This window comes from Mus caroli, chromosome X (genome assembly GCF_900094665.2).
Source record: "Mus caroli chromosome X, CAROLI_EIJ_v1.1, whole genome shotgun sequence".
In the NCBI taxonomy this organism is placed as follows: domain Eukaryota; kingdom Metazoa; phylum Chordata; class Mammalia; order Rodentia; family Muridae; genus Mus; species Mus caroli.
This window is the reverse complement of record NC_034589.1, coordinates 30,022,682-30,041,347: the sequence shown is the minus strand read 5'-3', so window position 1 is coordinate 30,041,347 and position 18,666 is coordinate 30,022,682. Positions and strand designations below refer to the sequence as shown.

Sequence of the window (18,666 nt, the reverse complement as noted above, 5' to 3'; positions counted from 1 at the left end):
TTTAAAGACCTAGTCTCACTGTGTAGCCCTGGCCAACCGGGAGCTCACTCTGTAGACCAAGCCAGCCACAAACTCATGGAGGTCTGCCTGTGTCCACCATGATGTCCAGGTTATTTTCATTTTACTCCATTTACAGATCCTCTGTAGCCTATGTCTGGCCATACTGTAAAAATCTTGTATTTATGAATAAATTCAGACTTCTAAACCATTGCAAGACTTAAAACAGCATAAGAAACACCTCATAGGGGGCTGGAGAGATGGCTCAGAGGGTAAGAGCACTGACTACTCTTCCAGGGGTCCTGAGTTCAAATCCCAGCAACCATATGGTGGCTCACAACCATCCGTAATGAGATCTGATGCCCTCTTCTGGTGTGTCTGAAGACAGCTACAGTGTACTTACGTATAATAATAAATAAGTCTTAAAAAAAAGAAACACCTCATAATCTCTTCCACAGTCATTTGCTGTTAATATTTAGACACATTTTCTTTGCCATGTGAATTTACATGTTCCATTTACAGTTTGCTGATGTGGGGATAGAAATTTAAACCCACAAACATACACACTTACATAGGAATGTATATGTGTTTGATGAATGTGTGTTATATTTATATAAACTACACACAAACACATACACACCCAATGCTGGGTGGTGGCGCACACCTTTCATTCCACCACTTGAGAGGTAGAGGCAGGCAGATCTTGAGTTCAGGGACAGCCTGGTCTACAGAGTGAGTTCCAGGACAGCCAGGACTACAGGCAGACACCCTGACTTGACAAACAAAAACAAACAACAGAAAAATAAAAATTTCCTTCTATATAGCCAATGTTCTGTAAGTATCAATTTCATAAATGTAACTCATACACTATTTTACTTTAGTGTATTTATTGCAGTTTCTTCAGTTGATACAAGTGTGTTCTTTAGAACACTTCCCCCTCCAATTACAGGACCCGTGCTGGGGTCAGACTGACTTTAGTTGTTCTTTTTAACTTTCCTTAATGTAGAACTATTGACAGCATCCATATATTTGGTCTTTTATTTTAAAAAAGAAAATTCCTTTTGAATATTATAGTTTCCTCTCCCACTAACATTTTGAGCTCATGGCTCTTTCTGACTACCTTGGAACAGTGCATCTTTGTTTGATGTTTATTTGTTCTATATCTGTTTCATCAGTAATACCAATGTTTCTTTTTTCTTTTTCCTGAGAGCACATCTCACTCTGTATGTAGCTCAGGCTGATCTTGAACTCAAGGCAATCCTCTTCTCAGCCTCCGAAGTGTTGAAATTACAGGTGTGAGCCACCGTGCCCAGCTAATGATGTCAGTTTTGACCACTACTTAAGAGTAGTAGGGGCTGAAGAGATGGCCATGCAGTTAAAAAAAAAAAAAAAAGTGTGCACTGCTCCTGTAGAGGAGCCAGCTTCAGTTCTCAGTACCTACAGTGGGTGGCTTACAACTGTGTTTAAGTAACTCCAGTTCCAGGTACACCTTTGGCCTCTGTGGCCACCAACACTCACATGCACAAACCCACAGTTAGATGGTACATAAATACATAATACTTTAAAATAAAAATAAAGCTGTTTTTTTTTTAAATAGTGCACAATTTCTCTACTGTTTACTACATTCCTCCCTTGGCACAGAGTAAGCAATTTGAAGGAATTCCTTTAAAATCAGGCAGCTATCTTGCTTTTCATTGATCCCTTCCTGGACTTAGCTGCTAATGAACCAGTTCTTGTCCAGTCCTGTCTTTCATCATTACAAAATAATGATGTGTTTCCAGCTTCCACACTCCATCTTTAGTTACTCCAGCCAGTTTGGACCACCTTTGGTTCTCAAGTGCCTCCCAGGTCTTGCTCATCTTCCAGCCTGGGGAGTGGGGCATAAATTGCAGTGTGAAACTCTAGGGGGCGCCATTCACTCACACAGCAGCCATGTTCTACAGCAGCAGAGGCTCTGGGCTCTTAAGGACAGTCCCCACGTGTCAATCATTCTCCCTCGCTTGTCTGCAAAAAGTCTAGAGGCAATAGGGGTTAATCATTCTCCCTCGCTTGCCATCCCTGTGGTACTATACGCAATTGCCTTCCTATGTCTCTGCCTCTCATAAGGGTAAAAGTTTCTCTCTTTTCTTGTATGTATCCACAGCACCTAGGAGTAACCAGTTTAGTGTATGTGCTCAGTGGATGTCCCGCATGGATGTGTGTGTGTGTGTGTGCATACATACACATGTATGTTTAAATTTATACAACATTGAATGATTTAAAATAGTATAAGGGACATCTCCTAAAGTCTGTGTGTGTGTGTGTGTGTGTGTGTGTGTGTGTGTGTGTGTGTGATTTATGCACATCATGAGTGCATATACACTAGTGTCGCTGTGTGCATGTAGAGGCCAGAAGATAACTTTCAGGAGTCAGTTTTCTTATTCTGGAATCTGGGGACTGAACTCAACTTTTTACTTTATGTGCCATCTTACACATAGAGAGAGGAGGGTAGAGGAGTCGCTAGAGAGCACTTCACTGTCAGAGGACAAAGTCCAAAAGGGCCCCGATACAGTTGATTCATCCTTGTATTCTCTTCCCCCTTCCTCAGTACGTGGTATGGGACTTTGTTCTTAACAGGCACTCCACAAACATTTGCTGAGTCCACGTGTGTATACTGATTGTTAGGACTATCTCTCCACCCCCACCCCACCCCCACCCATTTCTCTAGAACCACAGTAAAATAAACCCTGTGTAGGCAAGATCTGAGCTGGGTGAGAGGTGAGATGCCCTTGAACTGCTTGCTGTACAGCTGGGTCCAGCCCTGATTGAGCTTGAAGCCAAAGGAATGTGCTTGTGTGTTATCAGAGTCATCAGGATGTTTGGGGGGACACCTCTAAGGGAAATGGAGGGCTGTCAAGGACCCCTCTAGAAGCTCTGAAGCCTTCCTAGTTGATAGTCTCTGGTTTCTCTCAAAGACTCACCCCCCTGCCATCCAACCTAGGGGAGCTAACTGTGGAAGCCCTTCTGAGGCTGTGCCACTTGGAAGCCATACTCTTTATATAAGGCTGATGCAGAAATAAGAGGCCTAGGAGGGGTCAGGGTGGCAATGCAGCCCCACATTTGAAGAGCACAGGGAACCTCTGGGGTCCCCGTTGCACAGTGCCATTCTGGCTGAAAGAGTTCTAATGGATGCTGGGTTGATGTCTTGCTGGGCAGCCTTGTGGCTTCTCCCTCCTCCCAAGTCTCCTCAGGCCTGCTGCCATAGCAGCACATACATCTTTGGGGACGCTGAGATTTTAGCCCAGCTCAACTACCAGAACAACTCTTCCCAGAAGGCACCACTGGAGAAACTCTCCGAGGGTTTTTCTCAGCTCCCCAAGGGCTTAGTCAGGCTTTAAGAACAGCCCAAGGAAAAAGGTAGCAAAGTATAAATTTTATCATTTTGTTTGTTTCATTTTGCTTTCTAGTGCTAAAAATGGAACCTTGGGGACTCATGCATGCTTATGTGTTTTACCACTGAACCCTTTTTGAAACAATGGTTCATGAATTAATCTTTTGAGACAAAATCTCTATATATAGCCCTAGCTAGCCTGCAACTTGCTATGTAGACCAGGCTGGCCAGAAACCCACAAAGAGCCACCTATCTCTGCTTCTTAAGTGCTGGGTTTAAGGGGATGCACCATCACTTCCAGTTTCGTTAATATTTTTGTTTAAGACAAGAGTCTCACTGTGTAGTCTGGACCAGTCTTTTTAAAAATATAATTATGGTTTTGGTTTTGGTTTTGTTTTTTCGAGACAGGGTTTCTCTGTGTAGCCCTGGCTGTCCTGGAACACACTCTGTAGACCAGGCTGGCCTCGATCTCAGAAATTTGCCTGCCTCTGCCTCCTAAGTGCTGGGATTAAAGGCATGTGCCACCACTGCCCGGCTATAATTATGTTTTTTAAAAAGATTTATTTATTATACATAAGTACACTGTAGCTATTCTCAGACACCACAGAAGAGGGCATCAAATCTCATTACAGATGGTTGAGAGGAGAGAGAGAGAGAGAGAGAGAGAGAGAGAGAGCAAGCAAGCAGGAATAGTACCTTGTAGTCCAACCCTCAGGAGGTGGAACCGGAAGGATCAGAGGTTCAAGGTTATCTCCAGCTCTATATTAAGTTTGAAGCCAAACTGGATTACTTGACACTGCCTCTGAAAAAGCAACAAGAACCAAACAACAACAACAACAAAACCACACACACAAAAACCACACACATTCATATATGGGCAATATAAATTGAACTCAGTGGGTTTTTTTTTTAATTTTTTTTGTTTTTGTTTTTGTTTTGTTCCTTTTTAAAAGGGAAAACATGAAAGTGGGCAGGGGGTGGGACAGTGGGGATGGATCCAGGAGGAATTATTAGGCAGTGGGAGTAGTGGGAGTGATTGTGATCAAACTGCATTTTATATATATATATATATGTGTGTGTGTGTGTGTGTGTGTGTGTGTGTATATATATATACATATATATATATATATACTCAGATCATTCAAATATTGTATTAAAAATTAATAGGGTGTAGTGGCACACTTGGGGGGGGGGGCAGAGGCAATCAGATCTCTCTGAGTTCGAGGTGCGCCTACTCCACAAAAATGAGTTCCAGGATAGCCAGGGCTGTTACACAGAGAAACACTTGTCTTGAAAAAAAGAGAGGGCTGGTGAGATGGCTGGGCTGGTGAGATGGCTCAGCAGGTAAGAGCACCCGACTGCTCTTCCAAAGGTCCTTAGTTCAAATCCCAGCAACCACATGGTGGCTCACAACCATCCGTAACAAGATCTGACTCCTTCTTCTGGTGTGTCTGAAGACAGCTACAGTGTACTTATATGTAATAAATAAATAAATCTTTAAAAAAAAAAAGAAAAGAAAAAAAGAGAGAGAGAAAGAAAGAAGGTAGGAACGAGGTGGGAGGTAAATCTGGGAGTAGTTAGGGGCTGAGTCTCAAAGAATTAATAAAACGATTACGCTTTACAAAACAACACATATTGCATTTACTATATGCCGGGCACTCTTAAATGCTTCCCAGTCTTTTGACTCATTCTTTGCGTTCCTAGCATGGTTCTTTAAAAAGGGTCCAGCTGTCAGTCCTCCATGCTTTACAGTCAAAGAAATGGAAACACAAAGAAACAAAGCAGCATGCCCTACAGCACACCATTTGTAAGCGGTAGAGTCAGAATTCCTGCCTGGGGCGACTCTGGTCTCTTTTCTTTACCATTCTGCTCTGCTGCCTCCTTGAGCTGATCAGCCAGTCAGAATAGGGCAGGCTGAGGGGCAGCTGTCTCTCCTCCCTTCTCTTTTCTTCCTTGGGCTCTTTTCTAGGGATCAAGTGCAGAAAGCCAGCCCTTCCGCCTTGCTATAGTAGTGTGGGGGCGGGGGTGAAGTGGGGAGTGAGAAAGGTGGGGGAGGGGAGGAGGGCACTTGAGAAGGGGAGGCAGTGCTGTCTGGGAAAGCTAGCCCTGGGAGGGGCTGAAAAGCCCTGAGATTACAGCACTGGCTAAACTCCAGCGTTTTAATTTCCAACTGTGAGGAAGGAGTCCCCGTGGGTGAGAGTAACCCCAGTGTCTTCATCCCTCCTCTTAGGGAATCATCAACTACGGAAGAGCCAGGCCTAAGCTCTGCCTTAATACTCTGTACAGAGTAGGGAAGAGAACACTCACATCTGGGTACTCTGTGTGCTATCCCGAAAAAGAATGAATTGTTTATATTAAGCAAGGACAGAGTGGTTTTATTTTATTTTGTGAATTTTAGTCTTGGGAAATCCTGGCTGGACCTGAGTCCTGAATGCAGACACTTCTCCAAGACAGGTCACCTTTGTGGTTAGGATGAGTGTGGGAAACCTGGGAACAAAACAGACATTCAATCAATTGACTGTTTCAAAGGCACACATAGGTTCTGCACTCTGCTAGTCACCCTGAATATAAACGTGAGTAAAGATGATTTCATCAGGTCTAAAATGCTGCATGTTTGTTTATGCATGGATGACCTCTAAGGGGAATGAGGAGAGAAGGGCTGCCAGAATGTGGCGGTAACACAGATGGCCTGTGGAGAGGTTGGGTACCAGCTTGGGAGGGAGAGTGATGACCTGGTACCTGCAAGTCAATTATGCGTTGGGACTTTGGCACTGTAGGCTTATACATGTTGCCCGTGCAGGAATAAGTGATTCCTAGTGTTGTGTTTTATAAAAAAAGAAAAGGAAGCTAGGGGTATGTTTGGTAGAGGCGCGGTATGGTGCTGGGGAAGAGGGTGCCTCTGCGGGCCCATGCTGAGGCATTCCTTTCCCCACCCCCCACCCCGAGGGACTAATCACATGTCGAGTATAGTATGGAATAGAGTTTATTTAGGGCATGGGAAGGAAGTAGAGACAGAGAGAGAGGGGGAAGAGTAGTAGAGGCCTGCCATGAACACGTGGAGAGAGACCGGAGGGGAATGGGGAGAGAAGGGGCAGAGAGGGGAGGGTATGATAGAGAAGAGGGGGCAAGCAGCCCCTTTTATAGTGAGTCAGGCATACCTGGCAACAGCCAGGTAACTGTGGGGCGGAGCCTAGGCGAAATAATAATACCCAGCTTCACGCACAAAAAATAAATAAATAAATAAATAAATAAATGAAAATGAGGGAGAGATGCTTATGTAAATATGTAAGAAAGCTAGATGTTTTATTTATTTCTTTCCCTCTGCCCCATCCTTCCTTCTTTCCCTCCTTCCTGTCTTCCTTTCTTCTATCTTTCCTTTCCTTTTCTTTCTTTTTATTCCTAAATAAGCAATTACTATATCCCCAGCTTGTTTAAAACTCGAAGCTGACCTTGAGCAAGTGGGAGTCCTTCTGCCTCAGCTTCCCAAAAGCATTGTTAAGGTATTGGGGTGTTGGCAAGGGAAGAGACAAGATATAGACTGAATTGACAGTTTCTCTTCCTGGCTTGAGCCAGAATGCTGGGTTTTAGCCAGGACAGTTATTTTTAAGTGTTTTTCATTTTCTAAAATCTTAGGAAGGAAATGAAAGAAACCTGCCTAAGGCAAAAGAGGTGTCTTTCCACAAGTTTGGGCTTCTTTCCTTTATTACACTTATTTATTTTTATTTTGTATGTGTTTATGTGAGGGTGAGGGTGTGTCTGTGTGAGTGCTTATGTGCCATGACTTGTATGTATAAGCCAGAGAACAACTTCTAGGAGTTGGCTCTCTTCTTCCATCCTGTAGGTCCTGGGCATCAAACAGGTTGTCAAGTTTAATCGCAAGTGATCTTAGCCAGTGAAACATCTCACGAGCTGGAGCTTTGAGTTTCTTACCCTGCCCTTCACCCTGTCCTGTGCAAAGGGTATGAAATGAATGTCTCAGAAGGAAAACGCCCTCTGTTAAAGATTCTACAAGCCTGGTGGACTGATTAGAAGTTCATGGTTGTGGAGTTGGCATGTTGCAGATACAGATGTCATGGGCTATCATTAGCCTCCTTCAAAGCCATTCTTTGCCCGATTGTCTGATTTACTAGCCATGTGACTACCATGTGAAAACTTTGGAAATGTACTGACAGACAACTAGCTTTCCCAAGCCATCCGATAACATGAGGCCTACAGCAGAGGTTAGCCTCAGTTTGCTGGAAACACCTGCCTGATGTTTCCAGTAATGTATTGAAAGATTATGACTTTTCTTTTGCTACTATAAAACCTTCATAACATGGTTATTTCATTTGTATTTGCAATACCCTGAAGCCATGTTCCCTTATAAACTCTTAATTCTCTTTGAGGTAAGAGCTGTTTTTGCTTCGTCACAGGTAATAGCCATTCACCTTGTACACACATCCTGGCCCCGGTCCCGCCCCTGGCATAGAGAACTGTTTCCCAACAGGCTCTGGTCAGGTGACCTCAGGTCAATACCACCTGCTTGCTCTTGCCTAAACCTGCTGAGAGGAATTTGCACAGTCCAGAGAAGACAGTTAAGAAGTTAGTTTCAGGAGGCAACAGAGTCCACAGAGGGGCAAGTGTTACAGTGGGTACCCTGAAGTTGACTTTATGCAGAGGTTCTTGGTACAACACTAGACTAAGACCATGAAAATGCCTTAGATTTCATGTAGGCTATAAAAATACTCAGTGGAGTGTGCTGGCTGTGTTTGCCACCGGGAAAAGGGAGCCCCAGAAAGACAAACAGTAAGTGGTGCCCAGAACGAAAGTCATACTGTGCTTACAAGCCCATAACCACTCAACTGGAAAGGCATTAAGTTACTCACTCTCTTCTGTTGGCTCCAATAAAAGGAATTCTAATATTATCCTAAGCCAACCGTATTTAGGAAAGGAAATGCAGTGCCAAAAAAATCACTTATAATGACCCAAAGCTAAATATAAAACAATCTTGCTATTATCTCTTGGTCGGGGCTCTTTTAGGCCAAGGTTTCCCACCAAGACCTGTAATCAAGAAATACCCAGGGCTAATCTATTTGACCAGCATTGTGGGATCCAAGTCAAGGAGCTACTGGGATTGCTAACAGGGAAAGGTAAACTTATCAATGGTAACAAACACATTACAGCAGGTCCTGGACCTAAGAAATTGAATCTCCTTCCAGTTCGGCATGCTGGTCACAGCACTTAAGAGCCTGTGGATGGAGGACTTCCAGGAGGACTGCTGCAAATTTGAGGCCAGCCTAGTACATATAGTGAGTTCTAGGCTAGCCTACCATAGTGTGAGACCCCCATCTCAGAAAACAAAACAGAAGGAAGGAGAAATGGCTCAGTGGTTAAGATCACTTGTTACTCTCTCAGAGGATACGGGTGTGGTTCTGAGTACGAATAAGGTGATTCACAAACATCTGTAACTCCAAATCCCAATTTTCAGAGGATCTGATGACCAGCCTGGGTACCAGGCATGCCCATATATACATACATACACATAGACAAAACACCCATACACATAAAGTAAATAAATTAATTGTAAAAGTTAAAAACCTAGCTACCGCAGCACCCAGCAACAAAACCCCAGCCATGACGATGGCTGCAGTAGGCAAACTGTGCAAGCATGTGGGTCTGTGTTTGGATCCCTAGCACCAACAGAAAAGCCCAGGCACAGTGGCATGTCCTGGGTAGGTTAGTAATAGACAGATTCCAGGGGCTTGCTGGCCAGCCAGTCACACTGAAATGGCGGGCTCCAGGTTTGGTGGGAGATCTCGTCTACAAAATTATAGTGGCAGCCGGGCGTGGTGGCGCACGCCTTTAATCCCATAACTCAGGAGGCAGAGGCAGACGGATATCTGAGTTCGAGGCCAGCCTGGTCTACAAAGTAAGTTCCAGGACAGCCAGGGCTACATAGAGAAACCCTGTCTCGAAAAACAAAACAGAACAAAATTATAGTGGAGAGTGATAAGGGAAGACACCTGATGTTGACTTCCGGCCTCCACATGAGCATGCACTTGTAGATACACCTGCATACACATATGAACACACACATACAGTGTATATACACAAAAATGTAAGTCAATAAGCTATACAAAAAGAATTTCCTTCGTTTATTATTCCTGGGGGAAAGGAAATTACAGGGACATACGGCCTGGGAATGAGCATTTTGCAGTTGTGCTGGTTAGGGGCTGGCCTTTTCCAGAGGATCCAAGTACAATTCCTAACACCGACACAGTTACTAAATCAACTCCAGTCCCAGGGTGAATGGACATCCTTCTGTGGCCTCATGGGCCCAACATGTATGTGCTGCACTGACATACACACAGGCAAAACAGCCATACACATATCATCAACCAATCACTGAATGAGTGAATAAATACTGTGCCTAGAGTCATTCTTTCTTTCCAGTCACTTCACTGACGCCTTATTGTTGAGAACACAGTAGCAACACAATCTCCCGGCAAAACCTGGCTGGTTCTGTGTTGGGCTTGGCTGGCCAGGTATCTGCTCACCCCCATGACAGCAGACTCTGTCCTTGACAGAGTATAGTCACCAGGGCCAGCCCAGTCGTCTCTTGTCATCCTTTGAGCATCCCCACTTTCCCTCTGCCCGGAACATTCCTCTTTTTCTGCTTTCCCAACCTCTGCTCCTCCACTTTCACCATCTCTGGGTAGCCCCTTACTCGTCTGCCATTTGTACCTTCCAATTGTTCTACATTCAGTTTATTCAGCAGAACCACATTTCTTTATTATAACTGCCAACAGGAACAAAAATCCCAACCAGCATGTCCTAAGTGCTGACTGTGTGGCAGGCATGCTCTCATTTCTGCATGGTTTCATTGAAAATTCACAGGCACCCTCTAAAGTGACCACTGGTTTTACTTCCCCCATTTTACTGATGAGAAACCGTGGCTCAGGAGGCTAAGCAGTGTGCCCCAGGCAGTGGAACTCAGATGGTGGACTGGGATCTGAACTCAGATCACTGTGGACCTAGAACTGTGCTCTTAACTCTCAAAGGCAATGGTGGTGCATGCCTTTAATCCTAGCAGTGGGGAGGCTGAGGCAGATGGATCTCTGTGAGTTTGAGTTCAAGCCTGGTCTACAGAGTGAGTTCCAGGGTTGCATAGAGAAACCCAAAATTCCATTTCTTCTGTATTTCTACAATAGTTTAGCCTGGATTCTGTTGAACATCCCTCCACCTCTTCTAGCCTTATTAAGGGGATACAGACAGCAGGTCAGCCATGTGCTATGGACAGGAGGAAGACTAATAATGCATTGATAATCCAGGTCTCATACCCCAGCCAGGGCTTCCCCAGTGCTCATCACCACATCTCAATTTGAATGCCTCTGTGATCTACATCCCTTTTAATAGTGCAGGGAGAAGGATGCCTTCAATATCCATTTTTGTGCTTGTTCAGAGAGCAAGACTTTCTGGGAGAAGATTGTCTTTTAAACATCGTCGAAAAATATATTCAGGAACATTTTAACATTCAAAACAAAACAAAACAAAACAAAAAAATGAATTGCTGCTAAGACTGGATTTGGCCAGACATCATCTGCCCCCTTGTGGACAATGCTTTCCTGACTCTTTAAGGAAAGGGAGAGGAAATATCTGCAGTGTCTGACGTTACCCAGTATCTTTGCTGACAATCGTGCAGTCTGGGGATTGGCCATTCTGCCCCCACTGATCAGGAATACCTTACAAATGTCTCCGGTTTCTTTAGTCCATGACAAGGGTGTTGTAGCTGGCACTCAACTTGACTCTGGTGCAACACCACACTTGGCAGGTGCTGGTAGCATTCTGGCCCCTTTCCTAATTTTCAGTCATGGTCTTAAAAACACAAAACCAACCAAACAAGAGAGGAAAGATTCCCTCTTTCCTGCCATCCCTTTCTTGCTAATCCTATGGCCACCATCTCAGCCTGGAGTAAATACCTGACTGTTGGACCAACCTAATCCCTGGACTTCCATCTCTTATGATAAGATACACATGTTCGTCATCCAATTCTCTACTTCAAATGCCAAGCTTGCACTGCCTACAGGTCCCAACCTACCTGTCAGACAATAAATAAATACTATCTGGCTGCCTGCTGTGTACAAAGCACTGTGCAGGAATGTGCCCCAGTCAAAAAGGTGTGATCACAATGGCTATTGTGCTTTTTGTTTTGTGTTGTTGTGTTTGTTGTTTTTGTCGACTCACATAAGCTAGAGTCATCTGGAAAGTAGGAACCTCCATCGAGAAAATGCCCACAGCAAATTGGCCTGTGGGCAAGTTGGTGGGGATGTTTTTCTTGATTGATGGCAGGAGGGCTCAGCCCTCTATGGACAGTCCCACCCCTAGACAGGTGGGCCTGTGTTGTATGAAAAAATAAGCTGAGAGAGAGCCATGGAGAGGAAGCCAACAAGCAACATTTCTTCATACTCACGGCTTGGATTTCTGCCTCCAGGTTCCTGTCATGCTTGAGTTTCTGCCTTGGGTGCCCTCAGTGATGGCCTGTGAAAGGGATGTGTGAGCCAAATAAACATTTTCCTCTCTAGTTGTTTTTAATCAAGGTCTTTAACACAGCAAGAGAAAGCAAACTAGGGGCTGGTGACATGGCTCAGCGGGTAAGAGCACTGACTGCTCTTCCAAAGGTCCTGAGTTCAAATCCCAGCAATCACATAGTGGCTCACAACCATCCATAATGAGATCTGATACCCACTTCTGTGGTGTCTGGAAACAGCTACAGTGTACTTATGTATAATAATATATAAGTCTTTGGGCTAGAACAAGCAGGGACTGAGCGAGTGGGGGGGGGGTTGACTGGAGCTAGTGAAGGTCCTCAAAATTCAATTCCCAACAACAACATGAAGGCTTACGACCATCTCAGCTACAGCGAACTCATATACATTAAATAAATAAATAAACAAATAAATCTTTTAAGAGAGAGAGAGAGAGAGAGCAAACAAAAACTGGTGTCTACTGTCTTGGAGAGGAAAATGAGTCTTAGAGACACTAAGCAGCTTGCCTGAGGGCACCCAGGCAATGAATAAGAATGAGGACTTAAACCCTCCACACTCTTTGCCTTTTCCACCATTACCACACTCCCTCCATCAGATAATTTTTCTAGAACTTTCTCTGTGTGCTGGCTACTGGTTGTTGTTGTTTTTTGTTTGTTTGTTTGTTTGTTTTTTAATTATTAGTGGCCTGGCCGGGCAGTGGTGGCATATGCCTTTAATCCTAGCACTTGGGAGGCTGCCAGCCTGGTCTACAGAGGGAGTTCCAGGACAGCCAGGGCTACACAGAGAAACCCTGTCTTAAAAAACAAAACAAAACAAAATTAAAATTATTAGCACATATGAATTATACATAGTAACAGATTTCATTATGAAATTTTCATACATATGTGTAATGTATTTTAATCATATTCACCCCCACTACCCTCTTGTCTTTGTTCCATTGACCTTTTTACCAAATAGCCCTGCCTTCTACCTTTTTCTCCGTTTCTGGTGCTGGCCACTGTTCTTTAAGCTAAAATTATAGGGATGAACAAACCAGGCATGTGTCTGGTCTCCCCTTTTAGAGCATCTAACCTCATGGGAGAGGCTATTTTTTGCTCCCACAGCTCTGTTCCTCTAGTTTCTGCTGGTCTATTTGTCCCAACTCTTCCATTTGTAGGAAGTTTAGGTTTCAATTAGCTAAATAACATGCTCCTCCCTTCTTCCTTTCCTTCCTCCCCTTTTCCTTGATTACAGAAACAGATACTGAGAGCCCACACAGGGCAGTCTTTTACACAATTAGAGATTGTGTCTAGTGGCACTTGTGATTTCCCTTTGTGCCATCCTGCCTCTGCACCCTAACCCCTGTTGTGCCTTGAGTTCTCCCACTATCTTCTTCATGGTCCTGTGCCAAAATTACCAGGGCCCACCTCAAATCTTGCCTCCATGGTGGGGTCTCTCTTGACCCCTGGCCACAGTCATCCTTGTCCTCTCTAAAGTCATCGAACAATTCCCTGGGGAACTCGAGTCAGAATAATGCATTTAGCACACATTTGGTATTCTGTATCCATAACTCTCCCATCTATCTATGGATCCTTTGTTTAGACCCAGGCAGCATTTACTGAGTGTTTCTCATGGATTTCAACAGTGGCAAACCAAAGGTGGCAAACCTTCGTAGATGCTCTTCCAGTTAACAAAGAAAGGGCTCTTTTAGTCATGGTTGTCACAAAAGCCGTTTCCATTTCATCTTTCAACTTAAACATTATAATTCAAAGGATTTCCTGAATATATTCTCATCAGGTAAGTGAAAGAATGATCTGACTGCTGTGTTCTTTGATCACCTACCCCCTCCCATGACAGACTCGAAGATACAGAGGCAGAAGATGAGGTTCAGAGAAGGGACATGGTGTGCCCCGGGTCACACAACTTAGTGTGCATGAGACTCCATCTTGTGCTGTTGTCATTTTCCCTGGGCTGTCTTCCAGAGGACAAGAGTCATGTTTATCAGGGGTTCTACGTTAAAGCTGGGGCTGAGAAATCTTTTTTCTTTTTTTAAATCAATGAATGCCACCACCCCCCCTCCAACCCCCCCCCCTACTCCCCCGGCACATGGCTTTGCTTTGCACAAGCCACTGTGCTCTGACGTGGGTTACACTGACCCCATCTAGTCAGTGAAGAGTCTTATCATCTATCTCAAGGCATTATGTCATTGGGACCCGGAAAGTCTCCTTCAGGAACTTATACATCAAGTCGAGGCCCGTCAAACATTTTTTGAACATATGCCATTGAAGGAAATACTAGGTATGCTATTGTCGAGGAGCTAAGACTTGCCTAACAGATCCCACACACTTAGCCGACCAGCCAGCACATGCCCAAATTCTATATTATGTACTGCTGATGACGTTTCTGAGGGTTCAAGCCAGCAAGCGAATGGCTGGAGCGGTGTTAGGAAGGCTTCTTGGAGGAGGTGGGGCGGACTGCAATCGTTGGCAGGCAGCCTGTGTGGTGAACAGGCTGCGTGAAGAAGCGCGCCCTCTGTAGGTAATTTCAGGAAGGGCGGCTAGAAATCGGCCGGGTGGCCAAAGGGAGACGGAAGTGACGGGTATTCCGCTGCCGGCGCTTCTACGGGTGCACCACGCTGTGCCGCAGCCGCTTCCTCTGCTTCCCTTTTGTCCAGTCGGACACAAGGCGCCTTCCAGCCCCCTTTACGCCCATCGCTTTTGCGATTTCCGCTCGGGGCGTTCCCAGCCTTCTCCCCTATTTGTCCTTGGTTTTAGGCGTGGCGAGCAGGGGCGTTTCCTTCAACTCCTCGCCACTCTCCGAATGGCGATTGTGTCTGCCACCATACAGAAAGCGCCCGGCCAACTTTCCCAGGCAAAGGCCCGCCATCTGAAAAAGACAGATGGGTGGCTACCGAACAGACACTGAAGCACTTCGGGTTTTGTCTGTTTGTTTTGTTTTTCTTTTGCTTTGTTTTTAACCAGGCTTCTGGTAAAATACTAACTCTTTTAATCCTCACCACAGCGCTAGACAGGTGGCGTTTCCCAGGCCATTTTATAAGAGAACAAACGGAAGTGCTGAGAGTTGAGTGTCTTGCCCAGCCTCCTGTGGGGCATCTTTAAGATTAATGATTGATGTGGAAAGACCTAGCCCAATGTGGGTGGTGACATCCCTTGGCAGGTGGTTCAAGGGATATATATTTATTTATTTATTACTGGCTGCCTCAGTTTCCCAATCTGGGAAATGGTGATTACAGCACCTGTATTTTAAGACTTTTTGTGGGGGGAATTAAATAGGAGAAGCCACATTCAATAAGAGGAAGGTCCACCCTACAACAAAAGCTGAAGAAATGGCAAAGAGCATACAAGAGAAACAGCGCACTGGCTTTTTAAGCCGGTCGGAGCCTCTTAAGTTTTCATCTGCCTTCTTTGAATGGGCTCAAGAGTAGGGCACTTTAGGCTCAGGCCTAGGGGCATGCCAGGTCTAATAAGCCCTAGTTAGTCACATGGAAGTGCAGTGGGTACAGCTCTAATGACAGTGTCCTCAGGTGCTCCAATAATGTGATTGCTCCTCTCCTCTTGGAGTGGCTTGAATCATCTTGTGTGATAGCCAGTGTTCATTACTGTAGCCAGCACAGCCAGATGCCCATCAAGTACTATACGGAGGGCCCTGTGTTAGAAGTTCATGAAGGAGTGGCCAGCATATGTTCAAAGAGTGGTAAAAGCATTTGAAGTGGAATCATCTGGAGTCCATAAGGTACAGGGAGGGAAGTGTTTCATGCCCCTGCCTCTCAGATGAGCCTCTCATTTTGCCTCTTGCAAAATGTAACAAAGCAAAAGAAATGGTGCCTCTGACCAAACTCCTATTGTATCCATCTAAGCTCACATCTACTATATGGGTACAGTGTTAGGAATATAAAGAAAAACAAGACAGAACACCTGGTAGAGACAGACAAGGAGATACTCAGTTGCCATACAATGAAACAATTAAAATAATTAGCTGAACAAACGTTTCTTAAGTATCTATTACTTGCTAAGTACTGTTCTGCCCAGGCACTGAGGACACAGCCGTGAATGAAAACACATAAAATCCCTGCCCTTATGGAGCTGACAAAAATGGAGTACTCTAGTGGCTAGCGGAGTGTAGGCAAGTTGGAGAGGAGGTGTGATTTGAGCCGAACTTAAAGACCTGTGCATAGGCCCATAGCATGTGCACAAGTCACAGAACAGAGGGGGAAGTACATACTATCTCTCCATCCAAGGTATATTGTGGTGCTGATGAGATGGCTCTGTGGATACTTGCTGACTGAGAGAACTGACTCTTACAAGTTGTTCCCTGCTTTCTGCGGGTACATAGTGGCATTCGGGCATCCCACATACAGATAAAGAAATACATGTTTCAAAAAAGAAGAGCTACAATCAAGAGCAAATAGTCCAAAGTCGAAGTCTCCGCATTTTTTTTTTTTTTTGAGTGCCACCCTGGCTAAAAGAGAAGGGCTCCCAATGTCATTTGCTCCTGGGTTTGTATTTGTTAACTGGAGCCTCACCCAGTAGGTTAATCACCCTAGCCTCAGGCTGCTGTCCCCACTAGAGGTGCTTACCAGCATAGGCTTAGACCTTTCATTTAAAAGGCAAGCCTAGGGCTCAGTGGGTGTGTTCCAGCCTGGGGACTTTCTCTCTCTCTCTCTCTCTCTCTCTCTCTCTCTCTCTCTCTCTCTCTCTCACACACACACACACACACACACACACACGCACAAAGAAATAATTTTTAAAGGCAAGCCAATTTTGGAAGAGCTGAAGAAATTTGAATAAAATAAAGTTTAAATTCAGAGCTTTAGGTTTGAGTATTTTGTGCACTGATGATTCTTAACTTTGGCTAAAATAGAAAACCACCCACTTGCTGAGAGTGGTCTCTGTAAGCAGTGCTTTTTATAATGCAAATTTCTTTTTGGTATCTGTCCAAAGGACTTTGTTGGTGGATACTAAAACTATCTGGTGGCTTTCATTGTTATTTTATTTTGACAGGCTCACCATAGGTAGCCTAGACTGGCCTTGAACTCAAGATCCTCCAGTCTCTTAAATTCAAGAATTACAGGCTTACCACCATGCCTTGCAGGTTTCACTTTGCAATAAATTTTATGGCTCAAGGCTGACTGGTCACCTTGAAGTTCTCCTAGAACTCTTCTGATAAGCCAGATAGTGCTGAGCACATTCCTTCACCTTGCTACAACTCAGTTTTATCAACTGTGAAATGGAACAAATAATACCACCTACGTAGCAGGGTCAGTGAGCTGAATTCATGTAAACTCTGCTTAGTGCAATACCTGACATGGGAGAGGTCAAAATAATGGGCCTTGATCTTGAGTCGGTAGCTTGAGAGGAATCCCTGGTATGTAGTTGTAGCAATTATTTCATCACCAGAAGCACATTCTCTTCAATCTGTCTGGTTCTAGAAACTCTGGAAAAAACTGTAGCCCCACTTAAGAAATAAGCTGAATATGCTGGGATATGCCTATATTCCACCCAGTACTCGAAAGGCTGAGATAGGAGAATCACAAAGATTGCCAGTTCGGAATTAGCCTGGGGTACTTAGCAAGACCTTGTCCCAGCCAACCAACTAATCAATCAGTTGATCTACTAATATAAAATTTACCTTCACACACATACACATATACGTATACATGCAAGCACAAAATTGCTTTCCAATTTTCCTGATGGAAAGACTGATGGAAAGTGACATGACTCAAGAAAGACATGGAGCTGAAGTAGGATTATAATTTCTATGGCCAATTGTCTAATTGGCAAACAGGATGCTTTTACCCATATGCTCAAGTGCTTATTACCCCCTGACCTTCATATCTACAGTAAGGCTACTTACTGCAAGGTCTTTTTAAAAGTTATTTAAAGTTTTTTTTTTTTTTTGTTTTGTTTTTTTTGTTTTTTTTTTTTGCAATGCATTGAACGTTGGCCTTGGGCTGTCAGGGCAAGCACTCTACCCAGTGAGCTACACTTCCTTACAGCTTTACAGCTCAGGGTTTTTTTTTTTTGTTTTTGTTTTTTTTTGTTTTTTGTTTTTGTTGTTGTTGTTGTTTTTTTGTTTTTTACAATGAATGGACTCCTGAACCATGGACTTACTTGCAAAAGTGAAAGGAGATTCTTGCCTTTAAAGGTCTCAGGGGGTTGTCTATTCTCAGCAGTTTCTTTCTCTGGGGAGGAGTGAAATCACAGGATTGGGCAATCAGGCAAGGGCCTCACAGATTCCTTGAAATACTGCTGGAGCAAAGGGAGTGACTGACTAGGGCCCTGGCAACTGCCCTGGCTTGGCTGGCTGAGCAGTACAGACCGCCTGGAGGCAGGCCGGATATAATTCTGGCCTTTGCTCCCTTTCATAATCAGTGTTGTAAAATAAAACCACATGTGCCCGTTGTCCAGTCCATTCCAGGGGTGTCATTTTCTTCCTTTACAACCTTTGTCTGATTCACTTTCTAGCCAATACATATGGAATTGTCTAAAGACTGCTTTCAAAAAAAACTGTGCAGGTTGGGTTATGGACATAGCTTAGAAGAATTCTTGCCTAGAGTACACGAAACCCTAAGTGTATCTCCAGTACTGCAGGAAAAGTAAAGTGTGCAAACCAAGAATACATCATTCATGCTAGCCTCCCCAGTGACATGAAAATGAAATACCTTGCCGGGCCTGGTGGCGCACGCCTTTAAATCCCAGCACTCGGGAGGCAGAGGCAGGTGGATTTCTGAGTTCGAGGCCAGCCTGGTCTACAGAGTGAGTTCCAGGACAGCCA

The 18,666-nt window shown here is 44.4% G+C and overlaps 1 protein-coding gene across 2 annotated transcripts in view; it reads left to right on the top strand.

Moving 5' to 3' along the window:
* CXHXorf56 (chromosome X CXorf56 homolog) overlaps nt 1–18,666 on the top strand; it is a 78,733-nt gene that overhangs the window by 40,798 nt on the left and 19,269 nt on the right. The window contains exon 7 of one of the 2 annotated variants that reach the window (XM_029473326.1): nt 7,209–7,257. The exons of the other annotated variant lie outside the window; for it this stretch is intronic. Coding sequence (XP_029329186.1) covers nt 7,209–7,250 — 42 coding nt within the window. The 3' untranslated portion in view covers nt 7,251–7,257. Of the gene's footprint in view, nt 1–7,208; nt 7,258–18,666 lie in introns of those variants that run through there. 2 annotated transcript variants of the gene reach the window in all.